At 40.1% G+C, this 20,259-nt stretch overlaps 2 protein-coding genes across 2 annotated transcripts in view; both read left to right on the top strand.

Moving 5' to 3' along the window:
• DENND2C (DENN domain containing 2C) overlaps nt 1-6,593 on the top strand; it is a 48,333-nt gene extending 41,740 nt beyond the window's left edge. The window contains exons 16-19 of the mRNA XM_081121151.1: nt 823-928; nt 3,076-3,312; nt 3,557-3,643; nt 4,667-6,593. Coding sequence (XP_080977277.1) covers nt 823-928; nt 3,076-3,312; nt 3,557-3,643; nt 4,667-4,698 — 462 coding nt within the window. The 3' untranslated portion in view covers nt 4,699-6,593. The remainder of the gene's footprint in view (nt 1-822; nt 929-3,075; nt 3,313-3,556; nt 3,644-4,666) is intronic.
• Nucleotides 6,594-9,187: 2,594 nt separating this feature from the next.
• On the top strand, nt 9,188-18,291 carry BCAS2 (BCAS2 pre-mRNA processing factor). Its single transcript, XM_081120590.1, has 7 exons — nt 9,188-9,334; nt 9,435-9,527; nt 12,172-12,242; nt 14,377-14,538; nt 15,984-16,034; nt 16,956-17,036; nt 17,984-18,291. Exons 1-7 carry the CDS (start codon nt 9,242-9,244, stop codon nt 18,108-18,110), a joined length of 678 nt encoding a protein of 225 aa, XP_080976716.1. The 5' UTR covers nt 9,188-9,241; the 3' UTR covers nt 18,111-18,291.
• The last annotated feature ends 1,968 nt before the right edge of the window (nt 18,292-20,259 follow it).

Genomic DNA, 20,259 nt, shown 5'->3' with positions numbered 1-20,259 from the left:
GAGAAGATGATTCAGACAAGACTTTTAGTTCCTACACATACTTGACTTGGCACTGTGGCCGATCATACAAGACTGACCTGAAAAATTTGGCTCGGGTTTTAGCTGAGTATCCCAAAGAAGGAAGGAGGAAACAGAATGTCATTCTCAAAACGGGTAACCTTCCCTTCAAGTCCAGACGAGTTGACGTATAAGCCTCTAATTTAATTAAACTTAAGCATTTAAAACTGATTATTTCCAGATATTCTGAATCTATGAGTAAGACAGAATTTGAGCCCTTAGGCCTTCTAGTCTAACGGTGGGGAGGGGGCACATACATACACGTAAAGTTTTAGAAATAGTATAATAGGAATTTGTACAAAGTGTATAGTAGGGGCAAAAAAAGAAGTGGTCCATTCTTCTGGGTATTAAAGTGGAAGGCAGAGTTAGTAACACCTTCTTAGAGTAGCTCTCTGTGTATAAACTGTATATGGGCTTGTGAGCACTGAATACAGGGTTGAAAGAATGTTTCCCAAGACTTTGTTTTCAGAATCACTTAGCTCATCACATTTGAAACACCATTTGTTTGAGGATGATCTTTCTAACATAAGACTTGCAGATGAGAGAAATTTTGTAGAAAGTACCAGAAAATTTGATCAGTATGTTATTTGTTTAATATAGTTAGGATGTATACATCATAAGCATCATGGATTCTGCTCACTGTAGGGAAGCTTCAGACTGACCCTTCAGCCACATATAGAGAGTTGCCTGTGGAATTTGGGGAGCTGACTAGTGCGTGTCTGAGGCACTCTCAAGCTCATGAAAATCTCCATTTCCTCTCATAAGGTGTCTGATGAGGATGACATTTTACCGCCTAAACTCCAAGCTGCCCTCATGCAGATTTTGGAAGAACGAGATGAAATCTTGGCTCAGGAGCAGAATTTTTCACAAGGTATGTGACAGGTGGCCTGAGGACTTAAGGTCAAGGCAGTAAATATTTACTGAGTGCCCAGCACCCCACTAAAAGATACACAAAGAAGTATGAGGTTGTGCCTGTGCCTTGAAAAGCTTATGATGAGCTTCCCTGCTGACCCTCAGATGTGCCAGGTCCCCTTCTATTTCAGGACTTTTGTACTTGCTCAGTCCCATTTATGGACAGCTGTTCCTCCAGACAGCCACATGGCCCCTGCTCACTCTTCTGTGCTCAAATGTCACTTTTTCAGTGAGGCTTTTCCTGATTGTCCTGTCCTGTGGGACTGTAAATTAGTGCAGCCACTATGGAAAAACAGTATGTAGGTTCCTCAGAAAATGAGCTGCCATACAACCAGCAATTCCTCTTCTGGGCATTTATCAGAAGAAAACAAAAACACTGATTTACAAAGGCACATGTTCAATGTAGCATTACTAGTAAAAGGCAAGATGTGGAAGCCACCTAGATGTCCATCAGTAGATGAATGGATAAAGAAGATGTGTGTATATCCACCAAGGAATATCACTCAGCAATAATAAAATTGCCATTTGGGATAACACAGATGGACCTAGAAGGTATTATACTAAGTGAAATAAGACAAATATTGTATGATTTCACTTATATGTGAAATCTAAAAATATAAAATAGCCCTAGCCGGCTTGGCTCAGTGGTTAGAGCATCGGCCCATGGACTGAAGGGTCCCTGGTTCAGTTCCAGCCAAGGGCACCTCCGTTGGTTGCAGGCTCGATCCCCGGCTGCCTTGGTAACAGCAGATTCTGCTAAATGATGGGAAGAAAACAGGATTGGGGAAGGTTCAAGAGAGAATTGGGCCTGGCTGGTGTGGCTCAACAGTTGAGCGTCGACCCAGGATCCAGAAGATCATGGTTCAATTCCCAGTCAGGGCACATGCCCAGGTTGTGGGCTCAATCCCCAGTCAATCCCCGCTCTCTCATCATTGATGTCTCTATCTCTCTCCCTCTCCCTTCCTCTCTCTGAAATCAATAAAGATACATATATTAAAAAAAAAGAGAGAGAGAGAAAGAATTGGACTGACATTCAGCTTTTTGTAAAGTTTTAATGGAAGTTCAAAGGGCCAAGATTAGCCAGCAATGGAAAAAACATCCTCAGGTGAGGATTAATGAAAGAAAGGTGGGGCGGAGTCAGGCAGCTTCTCTGCTGTACTTAGATGACTCTGGAGAATTTCTTTGTTTTGAGCCTCAGTTTCCTCATGTGTAAAAGGGAAATAATAATATCCACCTTGTTGGATTATAACATTTGTAAAACCACAATACAGTACAGTGCCTGACATATTTTAAGCACTCAGTAGATTATTATGTATTATGGAATAATCATGGTACTATATGAAATGGGAAAGTTGAGAAACTTATTTGGTGGAAAAATATAATGAATATGGGTTGGAACATGTATTGTTTATTTGTTCGATTCATGTTCTACTATTTTCCCAAAAGGTCCTGATTTTTGAGACAAATGGGATTTAAGTGTTAATGGGACAGCCAAATGATGGTCACCCAACGGTAGTCTGAAAACACAGAAGGTGAATTTTGGTGAAATACCAGGGATGGAGGTCCAGGGTCCAGAATTAGCATGCGGAAAGCCAGCTCTCGCTCGCTGCCAATGAGCTGCTTAAGGAAAGGAATGTTGAGAAGTGGCCTGAGGACCATGCTCAGGAAGAGGAAGGGGCAAGGGAATGGTGTTGGTCATAAAGGCAGGAGAGGAATCAGGACTCGGGAGAGCACATAGTTGTGGGAGAACAGAGGGCTGAGGAGGAGGTGAGCACAGAGTTTAAAGGAGTCTAAAGGCAGAAATGCAAGTGCAATTTGGTTCTCACTGTTGGCCTCAGAAAGAGCCATTCCAGTGAAATCAGAGATGTGCAGCCAGGCTTTGCAAATCAAAAAGGTAATGAGTGTGAAGGAAGACAAGGTAAGGATGTGAGCTGCCTGCTTTTTGCAGGTCACGGAGGGTGCAGGACAGCTAAGAGTGAGCGTTCCTACGTTAGTTCTCCTTGCTTTGACCTGTGCTTTCCTAGGCAGCAAAACTAGAGCCAGTGTTCCCATAAACACAAAACTTAAAGGACTTTTTTTCTTTCTTTTTCTTTCATTGTGCATCAGATGTGACACTTAACTCTCTGGTGTCCGAAGCATTTGTCAGGTTTTTCGTGGAGCTGGTGGGACATTATTCTCTGAACATGACTGTCACTGAGCGTGGGGAGCGTATATTCCAAAGGGAGCCATTCCGTAAATCCCACACCTCCCGAAGCGTTCGCCACTTCCTGGACCTCTTCATGGAAACTCAGATGTTTGCAGGATTCATCCAGGATCGGGAGCTTCGGAAAAGTGGGGTGAAAGGTCGGTTTTCTCATAAAGTTCTCCCTCTGTATTTAATGAGCACTTGGAAGGCTTGAAAATAATATAAACAAAAAAATAGCATAAAGCTACAGGGCTCGAAATCTGAGTTGTTTATTGTGGGAAGTATTTTTTTTGTAATATTGTCTTAACTATGGAGGTACATAGTAGTGAGCACAGAGTTCTATTTAATTGATTTTCACTCTTGAGCGCTGGAGAATTTCACCAACATGTGTTTTCCTTGTAGGTCTGTTCGAGGTCCGGGCCTTCCAGTATTTGGAAACAATTCCTGAGACTGAGCCCAGTGGGGTGAACAGAATTTTGCGGAGTCTTGGTAAGTTGCTATTATTTTCCTATTAAAAATGTGGCTGAAAAAAGCTTTTGCAGTAAGTGTGCCTCATTGCAAAAGCTTTATCCTCAGATCAATGATATAACCTCAGGTAGGCTGACCAGAAACCATAACCCCTAATTCCAAAGTGTTTTGGAGAGAAAGAATTCTCTTTCTCGGAGGTTGGGATTCCCCATCAGAGTTGTTCATTGGATCGTTTTCCTCAGAAGACACCCCCTTATGATGTAAGAATTTGCGTGTCATGATTATTAATCTTTTCTAGGTCACATCCCTGGGGGAATCTTATAAAAACTGTGAACTTTTCCCCCAGAAAAATATACTTAGGGCATACAAACATTTTGCATATATAATTTTAGGGTGTTCATGGACCCCTCCTGAAGTCCATCCATAGACTCCAGTTTAAAACACCAGGCTTAGAGGGCATCTGAAACAAAAGGGGATTTCCTGCAAGTCTCTAATTTTACACTTCATAAAGAAACATGATTGTTTATGATTGTTCAATTATAGTTAACTTTAAATTATTCAGTATGATATAGGAGAACAGTGGTGTAGTAGCCCAAACAATAAAGAACCTACAGCCTATGGTATTCACATTGGTCTTTGAAATATATACCCCTAATTAAAATTAGGCCCTATCCTTAACTAGCTGAGAGGCCATGGGCAAATTGTGCCTTGGCCTGTTATTTCATCTTTATACCATGGGGTTAGATTAGATCAGTGGTTCTCGGCTCTGACTACAATATTATAATCTCTGGGGAACAGACCAGGTGATTTTAACCTACACACAGGGTTGAAAACCACTGGATTAGATGATGTCTGAGTTCTCTTCTACCTCTACAATTAGACATTTGGGGGTTGGGGGCAGTTAATCACATCAACTGGTAGCTTGAGACAGCAGCTTACTCCTGGGCTGTTCTGAATACTAGGTTGTTAATCCCTTGCTTCAAATAATATACAATAAATAAAAATGAACTAATGAGAGTTCACTCTACTCTTTTCTCCCTTTAGGAAGTAAAATGAAATTTCTGCAGAAGAAATGAAATCTTCGATTGACTGTCTCATCCTAAATAGGACAGAAAGTGCCAAAGAAAATATTTTTCCAAGAGTCAGGATGCCCCGAAGTATTCTACAAAGTCCTTGCAAGTGGAAAAGGTTATAGAGTGGGCCAAGCTCTTGGAGGATTCTCCTGTTGCTGCTTTAGTAATCACTAGAGAACTATTGGGAGTCATCTGGAACCAGTGCTCTCTTTACTCTGCCTCTGGTTGTTTTTAAGTGGCCTTTTCTGTTTGATTCTTGGGCTCATTCTTTGTGTTTTGTACTTAGGCTATGAAGGGATTTGTCTTTTATCAGGGAAAGACTTAGTGTTGCATTAAAAAAAACCCACAGCTCACAGAGAAGCACAGTGAGAGAAATGCTGAGTTTAAGGTCCTAGGGAGGCATGATAGAAGGGGCAGACACTAGCCCTACACACAGAATTCTCATCACTGAAATACCACGGCAGCTTTAAACCTACGCGCTCTTTGAGTTGAGCTAAGGAATATCCTTATCATATCTCTTTCCCTCATTTTTTGTCCAATGTTCTGTCTAGGGGTGTCTCACTTATGTGGGATCCCTCTTTATTAGTACTGTTATTGAGCATCTTGTAAAAGTAGACGTCTTGCAGCTCATCCCCCACATTGTGTGGCACTCGAGTAGCTTGTTCCTTGTGTGTCAACATGAAACTTTTTAGAATTATAACTAAGAGGAAATGTCCTTTCAAGGGCATGAGAACTACCTTTTATTTTTTAGTGTCTATGTGCCATGCACTGTGGTACATGTACGTGTGCCATCTTATCCAGTCTTTAAATCAGCTCTGAGGTACCTGCCTCTCCATTTTACTAGCGAAGAAACTGGAATTCAGAGACTTTAAATAACTTGCCCAGTTATACCAGAGCCAGGACTGAAGCAGAACTGAAGCAGAACTGTTAGCTTGTGAGCACAGAGAAAGTTGGTTAATCCTGCCGATGGAAGTTGGAGCTCTGTGGGATTGCAGCTGTTGAAAAAGTTTTCTTTTAAGCTGAAGTGTAGCAGAGCCAGCTCAGCTCTCAGGATATGGGACTTCAAACTATAGACGTCTTAATGAGATTCTTTTTTCGTTCCCCTAGAATTGTTGGACTTTTTGCTCTAATTAAATAGAAGTCAAGAATATGAACATTTCCTGGGACAACACCACATAATCACCCCAACCTTTGAAGCAGAGTAGTGATTGGGAAAAGGATTTTGTCAGTAATGGTGCAATTTTCGTTGATGTTACAGCAAATGTCAGTTTTCTTCAACTCCTGATGGTTTTAACTGGCATAAAAAATATTTATTCAGACTTAACCTTACAAGTTATATGAGGATAAAATGTTTGATTTGTACAGTATTGTCATTACATCACTCAGTGTGCATGTATGAATCTGAAGCCGACAGCATGTAACAACGGTGCTATAAATTCCTGTAGATGTGGGTCCAGAAAATAGAACTGCACCTGTGTCTTTTTAAAAATGTTTATTAAGCAGCTTACCCCACACAGGCTTTTACCAGATATCTCCCCATTTGGTCTCTTCTGACAGTCCAACCTGAGGGAACAGTTAGTAACTGGGAATTGTTTATAAAATGGGGGCAGGAGGTATTACTGTGGTGGATCCTGGCCATCCCTCTGTGAGGAGACCTTTGCTTCAGGGATGGGGGTTGTATTTTATCCCTGTGATCTGGAGCTGCTTCCTTTTCTTAGGTCTGTTTTATTTTTATTTTTTTGTAAAGTTTTATGAATTCTGGTCATGTTTGTAAAAGAATTGTTCAAGATTTGTATAAAATGTTGTTTACAGTTCTTCTAATGAATAAACACAAAAATTCCATGCGTCTCTTGGAGAATTTTCAATAAATTGCTTAAAATGTAAAGATCTTTTACTTCACTTAAGTTTATATCTAATTGGTTAAAAGATAATCGTGTCACTTTTTCAGATAACATGATTTTATATATATATATATATATATATATATCCCTAAAGAGTCCACCAAAAAACTATTAGAAACAATAAACAAATACAAAGTGAAGTGCAGGATACAAAATCAATGTACAAAAATCCACTGCATTCCTATATATTAATTAAATTTCAGAAAAAGAAATAAAATTCCTTCTGCAATTGCAACAAAAAGAATAAAATACCTAGCCTGGCCGGGTGTGGCTCAGCAGTTGAGTGTCGACCTAGGATCCAGGCGATCGGGGTTCAATTCCCAATCAGGGCACATGCCTGGGTTGCGGGCTGCAGCCGATCAATGACTCTCTCATCATTAATGTTTCTGTCTCTCTCCCTCTCCCTCTCCCTTCCTCTCTCTGAAATCAATAAAGATATATAAAAATAAAAAAATTAAAAATAAATTTAAAAATTTTTAAAAAAAGAATGAAACTAGACTGCAGTTTGTCCCCATGTACAAAAATTAATTCAAAATGGATCAAAGACCTAAATATAAGATCTTAAACAAATTACATAGAAGAAAACATAGGTACTAAATTCATGGACCTTGGTGTTAGAGAAGATTTTATGAATTTGACCCCAAAGGCAAGGGAAGTAAAGGCAAAAATAAATGAATGGGACGAAAAACTTCTGCACAGCAAAAGACTGCCAACAAACCAAAAAGGCAACCAACTGAATGGGAGATGATATTTGCAAACAACAGCTCTAACAAGGAGTTAATATCCAAAATGTATAAAGAAATACAACTCAACACTAAACAATCCAATTAAAAAATGGGCAGAGGACCTGAGACACTTCTCCCGAGAAGACATACAAATGGCCAACAGATATATAAAAAGATGCTCAACTTCACTAGCTGTTAGGGAAATACAAATCAAAACCACAATGAGAGACCATCTCACACCTGTTAGAACGCCTGTGATCAATAAGACAAGTCAGTATTGGAGAGGCCGTGGAGAAAAAGGCACTCTCATTCACTGCCCGTGGGAATGTAAACCGTTACAGCCACTATGGAAAACAGTATGGCAGTTCCTCAAAAAATTTAAAATAGAGCCCAGCCGGTTTGTCTTGGCGAATGTCGGCCTGTGGACTGAAGGGTCCAGGGTTTGATTCTGGCCAAGGACACGAACCTCAGTTGCAGGCTCAATCCCAGGCCCAGGTTGGCGTGTGAGCAGGAGGCAACCAATCTCTCCCCACCAACTTCCACTCTCTCTGAAAAGCAATGGAAAAAATACCCTCAGGTGAGCATTTAAAAAAAGAAAAATTAAAAATAGAGTTACCATATGACCCAGCAATCCCTCTTCTGGGTATCTACCTGAAAATTTTCAAAACATTTATTCACAAAGATATATGAACCCCTATGTTAATTGCAGCACTATTCACGGTGGCCAAGACACGGCAACTACCAAAGTCTCCTTCATACACTTTGGATAAAGAAGCTGTGATACATATATACAGTGGAATACTACTCAGCCTTAAGATGAAATACTGCCGCTTGAGACAACAATGGATGGGCCTTGAGAATATTATGCTAAGCAAAATAAGTCAGAAAAAGCTACGAGCCATATGGTTTCACTCATGTGGGATATAAAACTGGAACTTATAGACACAGGCAACAGTATGGTGGTTACCAGAGGGATGGGGGATGGAGGGGTTGTAAAGGTACCAAATACATGGTGAGGGAAGATGACGTGACTGGGTGGTGGGCACACAATGCAATATACACATCATGTCATAGAAATCTACACTTGAAACCTATATAATCTTATTAACCAATGTTGACCCAGTAAATTTAATAAGTAAAAGATAATCCAAAATGAACCTAGACTAACCAGGCTTAATTACCGTGGCTAACATTTCCAGGCTCTTGGCAGACAAAGCCTGGGTTTAGATTGCACATGGGGCAGGGTATATCTTATTACCGGGCGTCCTAACAACGAAATGATTGGATTTTATAAACACCCTGAAGGCAGAATGACAGGATCTTTAAAAGTCGGGGCTGGCGAGCAGTGATCAGTCTCACCCTGGTGTAGATCAGGTTCCTTTCGGTAGGCGGACCGTAAGCCTTCGCCATTGTAACTGGCGCCCACTTCTAGAATCTGTGAAAAAACCGCCCTTATCCAATGCGTAGATTCTTAGGGCGCCGAGAATGAACAGTGGGGGTACAGCAGGGAAGCGCAAGGGGAGAGACGTTTCAGGGGAGAAGACGGAAGGTCAGACGAGTAGGCCGAGGTGGGAAGCCGGCTTCTCTCCCTCTCCCCGCGCAGACCTGCGGCCCGTTTTAAAGCTTTCTCCTCCCGGAGGAACCCAGAAGCCCGGCTCCACAAACGACTGCCCGTCGGAAGCATTAAAGTGGTGCAGGCGGGGACAGGAAGTGGGGACGTTCCGCTGACTGGAAAACCACGACGTGACGTCACGTCCGACCAAAACAACAAGGCAGGGCGGTTTCTAGCAGCCGGAGGAGCGCGCCTTCGGAATTAACAACTGAGCATGCGTCAAAGGCGACACGCCCATGACGTAAATTGTCTGCGGCGGGCGCAGGTCCGAGCCTGCGCAGACTCAGAAAACTCCGTCGAACTTAAGAATGGCGGGCACGGGGTTGGTGGCCGGAGAGGCTGTGGTGGATGCGCTGCCGTATTTTGACCAAGGTTATGAAGCGCCCGGTGTGCGGGAAGCGGTGAGTTTGGGGGGCGTGTAGGTGGCTCGCTGGCCCTTAGAGCTGGAAGAAGCGCCTTACAATTCGCTGCCCCCGCACTGGCCCCTGTTCTCGTTCTTAGGCTGCGGCGCTGGTGGAGGAGGAAACTCGCAGATACCGACCTACTAAGAACTACCTGAGCTATCTGACAGCCCCGGATTATTCTGCTTTTGAAGTAAGGGTGACGTCTTGAGCGTATGGACCACGATTTCCGCGAATCTTAATTTTGAATTGAGAGCCTTACTCACGTTAAAGTGAATTGTAAATTCCGGCTTGAAGTATTAAATAAGTGTGTATGTTTTTCTCAGATAGGTTCCTGGTGGTAATTCTCTGTGGGATCCTCTACGCTCTGAGGTCCACTCTAAACTAAGTGATCTCGGGTTTCTAAACATATATAAGCCTAATTACTTAAGCTGAGGACCACTGCATAGTGGCCTTTGTACAGGGCCTAGATGTTTACAGAATGTGAATGACTGAGGGGACCAACCATACCTACCTGACATACTATTTACATATTGAGCCTGTGCACCCAATATAATATTTAGGGTCTAACCAGTTAAGTGTAAAATATTATTTTTAAATTAATGGATTCTGTTAAGCATTTTAGTACATACATGTTTGGGTTTTTTTCCCCCCGTTATAGGTAACCATTTATTTATGAAAGAATTCTGTCATTAAAATGCAGTGTTTTTATTGAAGTAACATGAAAAAAATATTGACTAAGTTTTAAGTAGGGGAGAGAGGTTCCTGTGATATGCTGTTTTCCCATGCTTTTTCTAAATGTTGTTACCCAAATATAGATATTACCACATCAAGAACGAAGTACAATAATGCTTTCTTATTCGATTGATTTCTGAAAGTTTCAGATATTGCATTCAGTCACAAACTTTTAAATACTCAAACCAGTTTTTTTTAGCTCTCTTAAATACAACATATGCTTCCTATCTTTAGTATACTGATTATTTAATCCTTTTTAATAATGGAAGCTCATAGTGTATTCGACTCACTCTCTCAGTCCTAAAAATAGTCCTGTGAACTATATAATTATCTTTATTATCTCAGATTTTTAGATTGGAAAACTGCAGCTTAGTGAAGCTAACTAATTTGCCCAAGACCTTAACCACTCCTCAGACTGGCTTTGAAATTGCTCTTTGTTAATTCATTTAACAACTATTCATGAAGGTCTTTTCTATGCCAGGTAGTGGAGCACAGGGTAGGCAAGGCTCATACTCTTGGAAGTTACATTCTAGAATGTGAGAACAGCCCGGCCACCATGGCTCAGGGGTTGAGCATCGACCTATGTTTCAGGAGATAGAGGTTCAATTCCGGTTGCGGGCTCGATCCCCAACAGCGGCGTGCAGGAGGGCAGCCAATCCATGACTCTCATCATTAATGTTTCTATCTCTCCCTTCCTCTCTTTCTCTGAAATCAATAAAAAAATAAAAAATAGAGAGTGTGAGGACAGACAAGTCAGAAAATAATAGATTATTGATAAAGCTATACAAAGAATTAAAGTAGTGATGCCTTCTTTGCCACTGTATCTTCATCACTTAGAACAGTGCCTGGTACAATATAGGCACCCAGATATTTATCAATTGAAGCTTCTAAGGAAGAGTTACTCAGTGAATACTTACTGTGTACCTGGAGTTCTTTTCATAATTTCCCCATGAGAGTTGGCTCAGTCTTTGGAGAGAGTTGAGTTAAAACTCCAGATCTGTCACTTATTGGCCATGTGACTTAGGGAAGGGCTCACACGTTAGTGGCTCAAGATTTCTTGTACTTAATTTTTATAGTTTCTCTCATATCTAATTGTTAGTTGTTGTCCTTGTCTGTCACTGTGCATAGCCTCTAGCTAGAATACCCTGGTTTTCTGCAGGAAACTAGATAACTACATTTTCTTAGAGCTTTGTGTAACTCAGCAGTAGTCCAAAAAAAGGCTTTCTCCAATAAGAATTGCTTAGTGCAGAACTTTTAAACCAGGAATGTGGGCTTCTGGAAGGCTTTTTTTTGCTTACTCTTTAGTCTAATTGTTGAGAAAGTTGAAGCTATCAAAAAACTGAAATTACATGGGATAACTGAGATATTACTACAGATATTTCACTTAAGCAGTTCTTTATATTCAGCGCTGGAAATGTGCAGAACAAATGGAATAGGATATTGACCAAAACTTTGGACCCAGAGAAATAAAGTTATACTACAATTTTTTTGAAAAGAGTAAAATTGTTAGACCAGGTAGCAGAAACCAGTTTGTTTTGCCTATTCCCCCTTCTTCTTAGAAAAGAGTAAAGTGTGAAAATAGCAGCCAAAAAAGAAACTATAGGCTTAGGTTCATAGCCCTAGAGCAAATTATTTTATGTCCGAGTCCTTTGTTCCCGAACCCAGTGAATACTTAGATCCATGATTCTCAACACTGGCTTTACTTTACAATTGACTGGTGAGTTAAAAACGAAAGTTATAACCATGTTCAGTCTCTACTTCAGAACAATTAAATGGACTGGGGAAAAGGGTGGGATGTGGCTGAGATTGGAATTGTTTTCAAAGCTCCCAGCTGATTCTCTTGTGGTGCTGGGATTGAGAACCACTTATCTAGGATTAACGCTTTTCTCTGTGGGCCCCTTTACATATGAAGTGTGTGCTGTGTTCTCCAGATCCTAGAGAGCATTTAACCCAGAGAAGACTTGTGTGAAGGGAAATGATCCATTATAATGGATAATATAAAGTATAAATATTTAAGTAGTTAGGTTACTTGTTTGGTGGTTGTTCATTTGAATTTGTCAATAAGATTTTGGAAACAATTCTTCCTCCAATTTCTACATCAGACCGACATAATGAGAAATGAATTTGAAAGACTGGCTGCTCGACAACCAATTGAATTGCTCAGTATGAAACGGTAAGTCCTATTTCTGGGTTGAGCTGGGCTCAAATCATTGTTTACTTTAATTTTAATTTTTTAGTAAAACTAGTTATGTTAAAACAAATGTTGAAAAGGAAAAATCCTTGTCTGTTTTTATATATTTGCTTTTGCATGCAGTAATAGTTCATATAATCTTGTGTTAATGTTCAAAGATTTTTTTTTTAAATCCTCACCTGAGAGTATGTTTTTATTGATTTGAGAGAGAGGAAGGGAGAGAGAAACATTGATCAGTTGCCTCCTGTGTGTATCCATCCAGGGATCGAACCCTCCACCCAGGTATGTGCCCTGACCAGGAATTGAACCTGCCATCTTCCTGGTGTACAGGACAACACTCCAACCAACTGAGCCATACCGTCCAGGGCCACAGATATTTTTTGCACCATTATTTAAAAATGCAAAATATTTAAAATCCAACCACAGGGGAATGGTAAATTATAATGGAGTTCATGTTTAAGATTTCCCAGGGCAGTGTTCGTGATTAGACATCTAGTTATTTGCTGAGGAAATGAGTCTCATGGCTTCGCATGATCCCTGCTTCACTCTTACAGATAGCTTTAGCAAATGCAGAGGGCCTACAGGCTTTGGTTCCACGATCTCCCCTCCTGTGTCACTTCACTACAAAACCGTTTCTTTCCTTGGGGGACAGGGACAAAACACCCTCTAAAATGGAGAACTGGATTGCTTAATCTCTGAGGTCCCTTTCCGGGTTAAGGTTAAGTATTTTAAGCTCTGAAATACTACGGAATTATGAGAACCATGAAGTAACCTGTCAGACCCAAGTCTTTGGAGAGAGGGCCATGTGAACAGTAGGGCTGTCCTCTCAGCATATGTATAGATTGTAGAAGGGATTTGAGTCTGTAGAACCAGAGGACCAGATTTCTTTCCTTATGCTGTGTTACCTATCTGGCCTGAGTAATAAAGGCAGAACAACTTCCAAGACTCCTCAGTTCTCCCATTTCCTGGTCCTTCTGCTCTAAAGATTTTCAAGACAATAGATCATGATCCATAAGCAGCAAGTTGTGAAGTAAATTTAGCAAGGCACCACAGCACTTTTTAAAGGAAATAGGATAGAAAATGTCAGAATGCGTTGCATGTAAAGGTAAGTATTGTTTTGTGAAACATTGGTTCAGCTACGTATTTGTAGTGAATCACATTGTAAAATATTTCTTACTGTAGGTTAGAGTCAGAGATTTGAAAAATGCTACAGTTCTAAGGTATTTTTGCTTTTGCCTTTTTTTAGACAAAATAGTTTATTACTTCTTGATCCCAGTTGCATATCGCTCAGTTTTCTCGTAAGAATAATTGGAGTTTTTACAGTATCTAGTAAAAATACCAAAATGGAAATGAAAACTTGTACTAACTCATTAGTAATGAGCTGAGATTTATGAAGAGTATTTGGTGGCCCTGTTGGCATTGTTGAAGGACTGGGTAGTGTGAAGAGAGAACAGAGGCCCAATTTTTTTCTCGAGAGGGGTGTGGGTATATGGGCGAAAAGGTGGATGGATCATGGGTGTATTTTACAAAAATGATAGCATCGCCCGGCCGGCGTGGCTCAGTGGTTGAGCATCGCCCTATGATCCAGGAGATCGAGTTTTAATTCCCAGTCAGGGTACATACTGGGGTTGCAGGCTCGGTCCCCAGCAGGGGGCGTGCAGGAGGCAGCCGATCAATGACTCTCATCATTGATGTTTCTGTCTCTCTCTTCCTCTCCCTTCTCTCTCAAATCAATACATACTTTAAAAAAAAAATGATAGCATAGTTTTTTTTGTGTCCTGCTTTTTTCCCTTACTATATTACAAGCATCTTAATGTTTTAAGTATTCGTCAGTAACATAATTTAATATCTAATATAGCAATCCTTTATATGGATGTACCATGGCTTAGTGAATCTGTTCACATTGATGGGAACAGGTTTTTTTTGTGACTGTATATAATGTTGTTAACACTTATTTGTAAATTGATTGTTTCTTAGGATAAATAGGTTTTTTATTATTGTAAGGTCTGCATCTTCTCTTTAGTTTCTATAGTGTGCGTAGACCCATGAGGCATTCCGTTGGGAAGACAGAGAAAGATTTGGGGGACTGTGTAGTTATGTTGTCATTTAATTTCAGGTATGAACTTCCAGCCCCTTCCTCGGGTCAGAAAAATGACATTACTGCATGGCAAGAATGTGTAAACAATTCTATGGCCCAGTTAGAGCATCAAGCGGTTCGAATTGAGAATCTGGAACTAATGTCACAGCATGGATGCAATGCCTGGAAAGTATATAATGAGTAAGAAGTTGGAGTTTTTTTAAACCCATTCCACCCACAGCTTTGGTATTGTTTTTAAAATGTGGGAAGTAGAGTAGGGGAAGTGGGATAAAAATAGTAGAGCCGAACCTTCGTTGGAATAACGTCCTAGAACTACAACCTATATGAAGGCCTCTGCTTTGAGACCCGCCTCAGAGTTTGTTTACTAAGGAGCCCTAAACCTAACGACCATGTTTAGTGTATAATACTGTAATAAAGTGAGTTCTGAGGTCAGTTGTAGACTTCGACTCCAGGCAAACTAGTCCTCTCTGGTGAATATTATAAAACCTGCCTCGGCCATTCCTCATCCTTGCCTCTTGGAAAGGCTTTACCTGTTTGACCCCAATTCATTTGATTTAAGGCCCAACTCTAATCTACTTCCTTGTCTTCCCTGATTGAGATTGTGCCTCTGGTACCCTCTTCCTCTCTGAGTAACTATGCTAATTACATCACTTGCTTTCCATTTAATCGCATTATACTCTATAGTATAATCTGGCCATTCCTCTGAGCATATTTTGTCTCCTTCCCAGCCAGTGGATGCTACTTCAAAGGATGTGTACTATATCTTACCAAAGTAAATTTTCTTTCCTCATGAAAGGATTTGAGGACATCAAACACTGAGCAGAAAGCTTTTAGCTCTAAGTAGGTCTTGGTGCAGGACTGCTAAAAAAAAAAGTAGTATTTTGTTAATAAGAGAAAATTATATACTTGCAACCAAAGGGAAGCCTTCATGGTCAGCCTCTGATTTTACAGGTAAGCAGACTTAGCACCAGTGATGTCAAATGACTCATCCAAGAGCACACAGCTATTTAGGGCATAGCTGGGACTAGAACCCCGGTGAGTTTTAATAGCAATTCAGACTATTTGAGGAAGGACCTGTACACTTAGGGGGAAGACAAGTAAACTGGGATTTTCAGGAAAAGGCAATTCAAAGGAAAGCTCCCTGTTGATGGTCAGTTTTCTTTCTCTCTAGTTAGCAGTGGACAGGAGGGTAGGATGACAAGATAAATGTAGAAACAGAGCAAAGGAGGCCTTAAAAGGGTATATTCACACCAGACATTCTTCATCTCTATTAAAGTATTGACAGTTTAAGAAGTGGTACCAGTTCACAAAATCAGAGTATTGGTAAACTGCTTAAAAGGCCCGAAATAGGATTCAGCTTTGATACTATGTTACCTTGGCCAAGTTACTTAATCTTTCTAAGGCACTTTCTTCACATGTGAAATAGGGATAATCATACCTACCTCAAAGAATTCTTAAGAATTAAATAAGCTAATATTTATATGGTGTTTGGCATGAGAGCTCAATAAATATTAACTATTTTTAGGCAAAAAAATTTGACCTTGTGTCAACTAGATAGTTCACTTTTAGTTGGTACTATAGATTTTAATGTACCTTAACCTGATTTTTCTCATTTTCTTCCTTAGAAATCTAGTTCATATGATTGAACACGCACAGAAAGAGCTCCAGAAGTTAAGGTAAATTTTTTCCTCTTATTTTAGAATAAAATATAGGCGAACCCCTAATAAATAGAGTGAGAAGAAGAAGGAATCAATGGATTATAGTTGTATGAGAGTAAGTAATTGATGATCCACTCTTTGTCCAGCATCATGGTGGGTTTGCCCCACCTGACTGGAGAAAAATAGACCTGAGGTCTGAAAACATCTCTGCCAGGTCACTTGCAATTTACAAGTATGCAGACATTGAAAAGGAACTTTTAGAAGTGGGGGAAGTGCAGAATAGCTTGTATATTCTGATTTATGTTAAAAAAACAAACTAAATGAACTCTACACATGTGCATGTACACATGTAGGAAAGAGTCTTGAAGGAGACCTACCAAAAACGAAACAGCAGTTCTTCGCGAGGAGGACAAGCACATGGGAGGAGGACTTTCCATTTTTTTGTTTTGTTTTATTTGGTTTTGTTTTTAAATATATCTTTATTGATTTCCAAGAGAGGAAGGGAGAGGGAGAGAGAGAGAAACATCAATGATGAGAGAGTCGTTGTGGATCGGCTGCCTCCTGCAGGCCCCCGACTGGAGATCAAGCCTGCAACCTGGGCATGTGCCCTGACCAGGAATCGAACCTCAATCTCCTGGATCCTAGGTCAATGCTCAACCCCTGAACCATGCCCAGCCAGGCAGGACTTTCTGTTTTTAACCTGCATGTGTGTGTCTGTTTAATTTTTCACACTAAGCATGTTTTATGAAATTTAATTGAAAAATAATTAGAAGAAAAATAATTAGAAAAAAGTTAATTTCTGGTATTAGTCTTTGACTTCATATATCTGTTCTTCTCAAGGGATTAAAGATGTATTATATTGACTATAGATTTTTTCTGTTGATTTTAGTCAACAAAATGTTAAAATGTAGATGGATTTTATACATGATCTTTTTACAGGAAACATATTCAAGATTTAAACTGGCAGCGAAAGAACATGCAACTCACAGCTGGATCTAAATTAAGAGAAATGGAGTCAAAGTGAGTACCTCCAATTCCATCTGTTAAGTTGCTTAGGAAGATTAAGATCAAGATTCAACAATCGTATTCCAGTGGGATGCCACAGGTGTGAGAGGAGCGCTGTTTTCTGAACCCCGCGCTTCATGGCCTTGTTTTCTGAAGCGTGGGCTTGGAAGGCAGTGGAAGAGCTATAAACAAACCTGAACCACTGCTAACTGATTCTGTTCTTAGAGCGCCCTGTTTTCAGTCCAGAGTTCCTTCTCTGAATGGGACTCTACCTGTTTTTAAAGGAAAAAAATAATTATTTTTTAGCTTCCAGAAGGGAGTTTTAGTACTTTCTTGATCATTTGTTCCTCAGTTCTTTTTATCCTTTGTTTATACAAATTCCTAAATATAATGGTGAATTTCTACCTTCCCTTCCTCCATCACCCACATCACTCTCCTTGTTCCACTTTCCCTCCGCCTCCATGTACCCCATGTTATTATCTCTTAGGCATCTTTCCATACTTTTTTCTAAGCTAATATAATCATCTAAACATACATGTGTTTCTTTTTGTTTTAGAGATTTTTTTTCCCTAGGGGAAGTTTCCTTGAATCTGTAGAACTTTTTCTTAATTCTAGAAATTTCTCCACCATGTTTAACTATTGCCTCTTTCCTGTTATTCTCTCCTTTTCAGTTAATCACTTGAAATACTATCTTCCCTCTTTCCTGTCTCTTCAGTTCTTTTTAATTTCCTTAACTAAGCATTTTATTTTGAAATAATTATAGATTCACATGCAGTTGTAAGAAATAATGCAGAGATCCCATGTACCCTTTACTCGCTTCCCCCAATTGTGCCTCCATTTTTTAAAAAGAAAAGTTAAGAGTGAAGGTTATTGTGACGGCCCTGGCTGAACATGTACATCTGATAAAATCTTCTAAGAGAAATTTTACAATGACTAATTTTTCCTTTGTATTTCTATTCTAGTTGGGTATCCCTGGTCAGTAAGAATTATGAGATTGAAAGGACTATTGTGCAATTAGAAAATGAAGTCTTTCAAATGAAGCAGCAACTTGGAGAGGCCAACAAAGAAAATATCCGACAAGACTTCTGAAAAGACATATTAATTTGGTGGATAGAAAGGAAGGCAGGTCGGGCTTTCACAGGAGATCAGGCACTGCTCTGTGAAGGTCAGCAGCATCTTACGGAACTCATCTGTTGTGTTTAGAAACCATAAAAAGTGGACTGTGATATTCTATTTGTACATTAGCAGAATAAAACATTTCAACTTGGTAGTATTTTTTTACCATAAAAAACCTTCGGACTTTCAAAATAAGTATGACTTTAGGATAATACATCATAGAATTAATTTTGAGCCACTTGTACCATATTTTGTATCCAAGAGATCTTTATTAAAAGTTTTCAGCATGTACAAGAAGTTGGAAACTTGGTTTATATATTTTTCAAATAAAGAGATAGTTCTATACAAATTCTTGATTCAAACAAGACTTAAGAAATACAGTGGTGTCCTGGCCCGTGTGACTCGGTTGAGCGTCATCTGGTGCACCAAAGGGTCGCTGGTTCAATTCCCAGTCACGGCACATGCCCAGGTTGCAGGTTTGGTCCCAGGTCGGGATACATACGGTAGGCATCCGATCGTTTCTCTCTCTCTCCCTCCCTCTCTCTGAAATCAATAAAAGCATTGTAAAGAAAAGAAAAATACAGTGGCATTCCATGTATGTCATCTGTCATCATCCTCACCATAGGTAAACAGTTACATAAAGCTTAATATATGCTGAGCACTGTTCTAAGCACTTTACGTAGATGAACTAAACTTACACAAATAAAATAATCATTTGATCCTTAAAGCCTTAGAGAGGTACTATTGTTCCCATATACAGACTTGTAACAGGTGCTGACTTGCCAAAGTTTTATAGCTAGGAAGTGCCATCCAGGTTTTGAACCCAAGTCTAGTGCCAGAGTTGTATTCTTACTCTACTTGTAAAGAATTTAAAAATACAGAAAACTCCTGCCCCATTCAGGAGAAGTACTTACACCATATCAAAGGATAAGTTGCCTTCATGTATAAAGGCCACAAATCACTGCTACATAGTTCTCTGATGGCAGCGGGGAGGGGGAACTACATTTTAATTTTAACAGGTTTTGTACTTTTTTTTAAAGACCGGTTGAGCAGCAAATGTAACCTTTAATTGTTTTTTAAGTTGATTATTGCCCATGGAGTGTTCATTCCACCATTGCCTAGTCCAGTTTGCTCTACCTTCTACTCAGCCCAAAGAAATGGTATGTTCTGCTCTTCCTTGACTGACCAACTAGATTTCAGGGGATTGAGCCCGCAACCCGGGCCTGTGCCCAGACCGGGAATCGAACCTCAATCTCCTGGATCCTAGGTCGATGCTCAACCGCTGAGCCACGCTGGCCGAGCCTTATATGTCTTTTGAGAGGGAAAGTGATAAACCTTGAGCTTACTGTCTCATTGACTTATTGTAGCAGAGACTACTTCTAATATATGTGATCCCCTTCAAAGGTTCAGCTGGGCACCTGGCGGCTCAGCTAAAAACTAATGTCCCAGTGCCCCATCCATGCCCCAGGCATGGGCATGCGCCTCGTGACTAGGTTGTGCCCAGTGAGGTAGGAACTGAAGTGATGTGTGCGAGTTGCAAGTCATGCCCTCATTCCCACGTTTTACCAGCCAGGACTCTGGCACCCGATGGCGATGGCCTAACATCCACCGTAACTTACCGTCAGGCCAGCAGTAGAGGGGAAGGTGGCGCAGAGACAAAGAAAAGGCTACTGGCTGCTAACGATGTGAACAGCGTGCTTGGCATTTATTTTACTTAAATGATGAAATAGTCTGTCTAGTCACAGTAGCAGTAAATTTACATTTTAATGAGATCTGGATACAACATAGCAATTTTTTAAAAAACAACATAGCAATTTATAGTCATTAAAATGAGATTTTACTGTACAGTAAACACCATTAATACCAACTGCAATGTTTCGTGTTTACCTTAAGCTTTTTTTCTCAAAGCTGGTTTTGCACCGTCATAAAAAAATTAATTACAAGAGAGTGTCAAACCAATTGAAGAGAATAGAAAAAAAGTACACTGGTAATATTAATTTATACACAATTTACTACAGGTAGAAATGCTTTTAAAATGGATATCAACATTTTGTTATAACTAAATTTTGTTCATGTGACGGCATAACCCCACTCCGCAGAGCCTACAAAGGAAATGGAAGGC

The sequence above is a fragment of the Miniopterus schreibersii genome (genome assembly GCF_964146895.1).
Source record: "Miniopterus schreibersii genome assembly, chromosome: 19".
Taxonomy (NCBI): domain Eukaryota; kingdom Metazoa; phylum Chordata; class Mammalia; order Chiroptera; family Miniopteridae; genus Miniopterus; species Miniopterus schreibersii.
The sequence above is the reverse complement of the archived record's forward strand: the minus strand, read 5'-3'. Positions and strand labels throughout refer to the sequence as shown.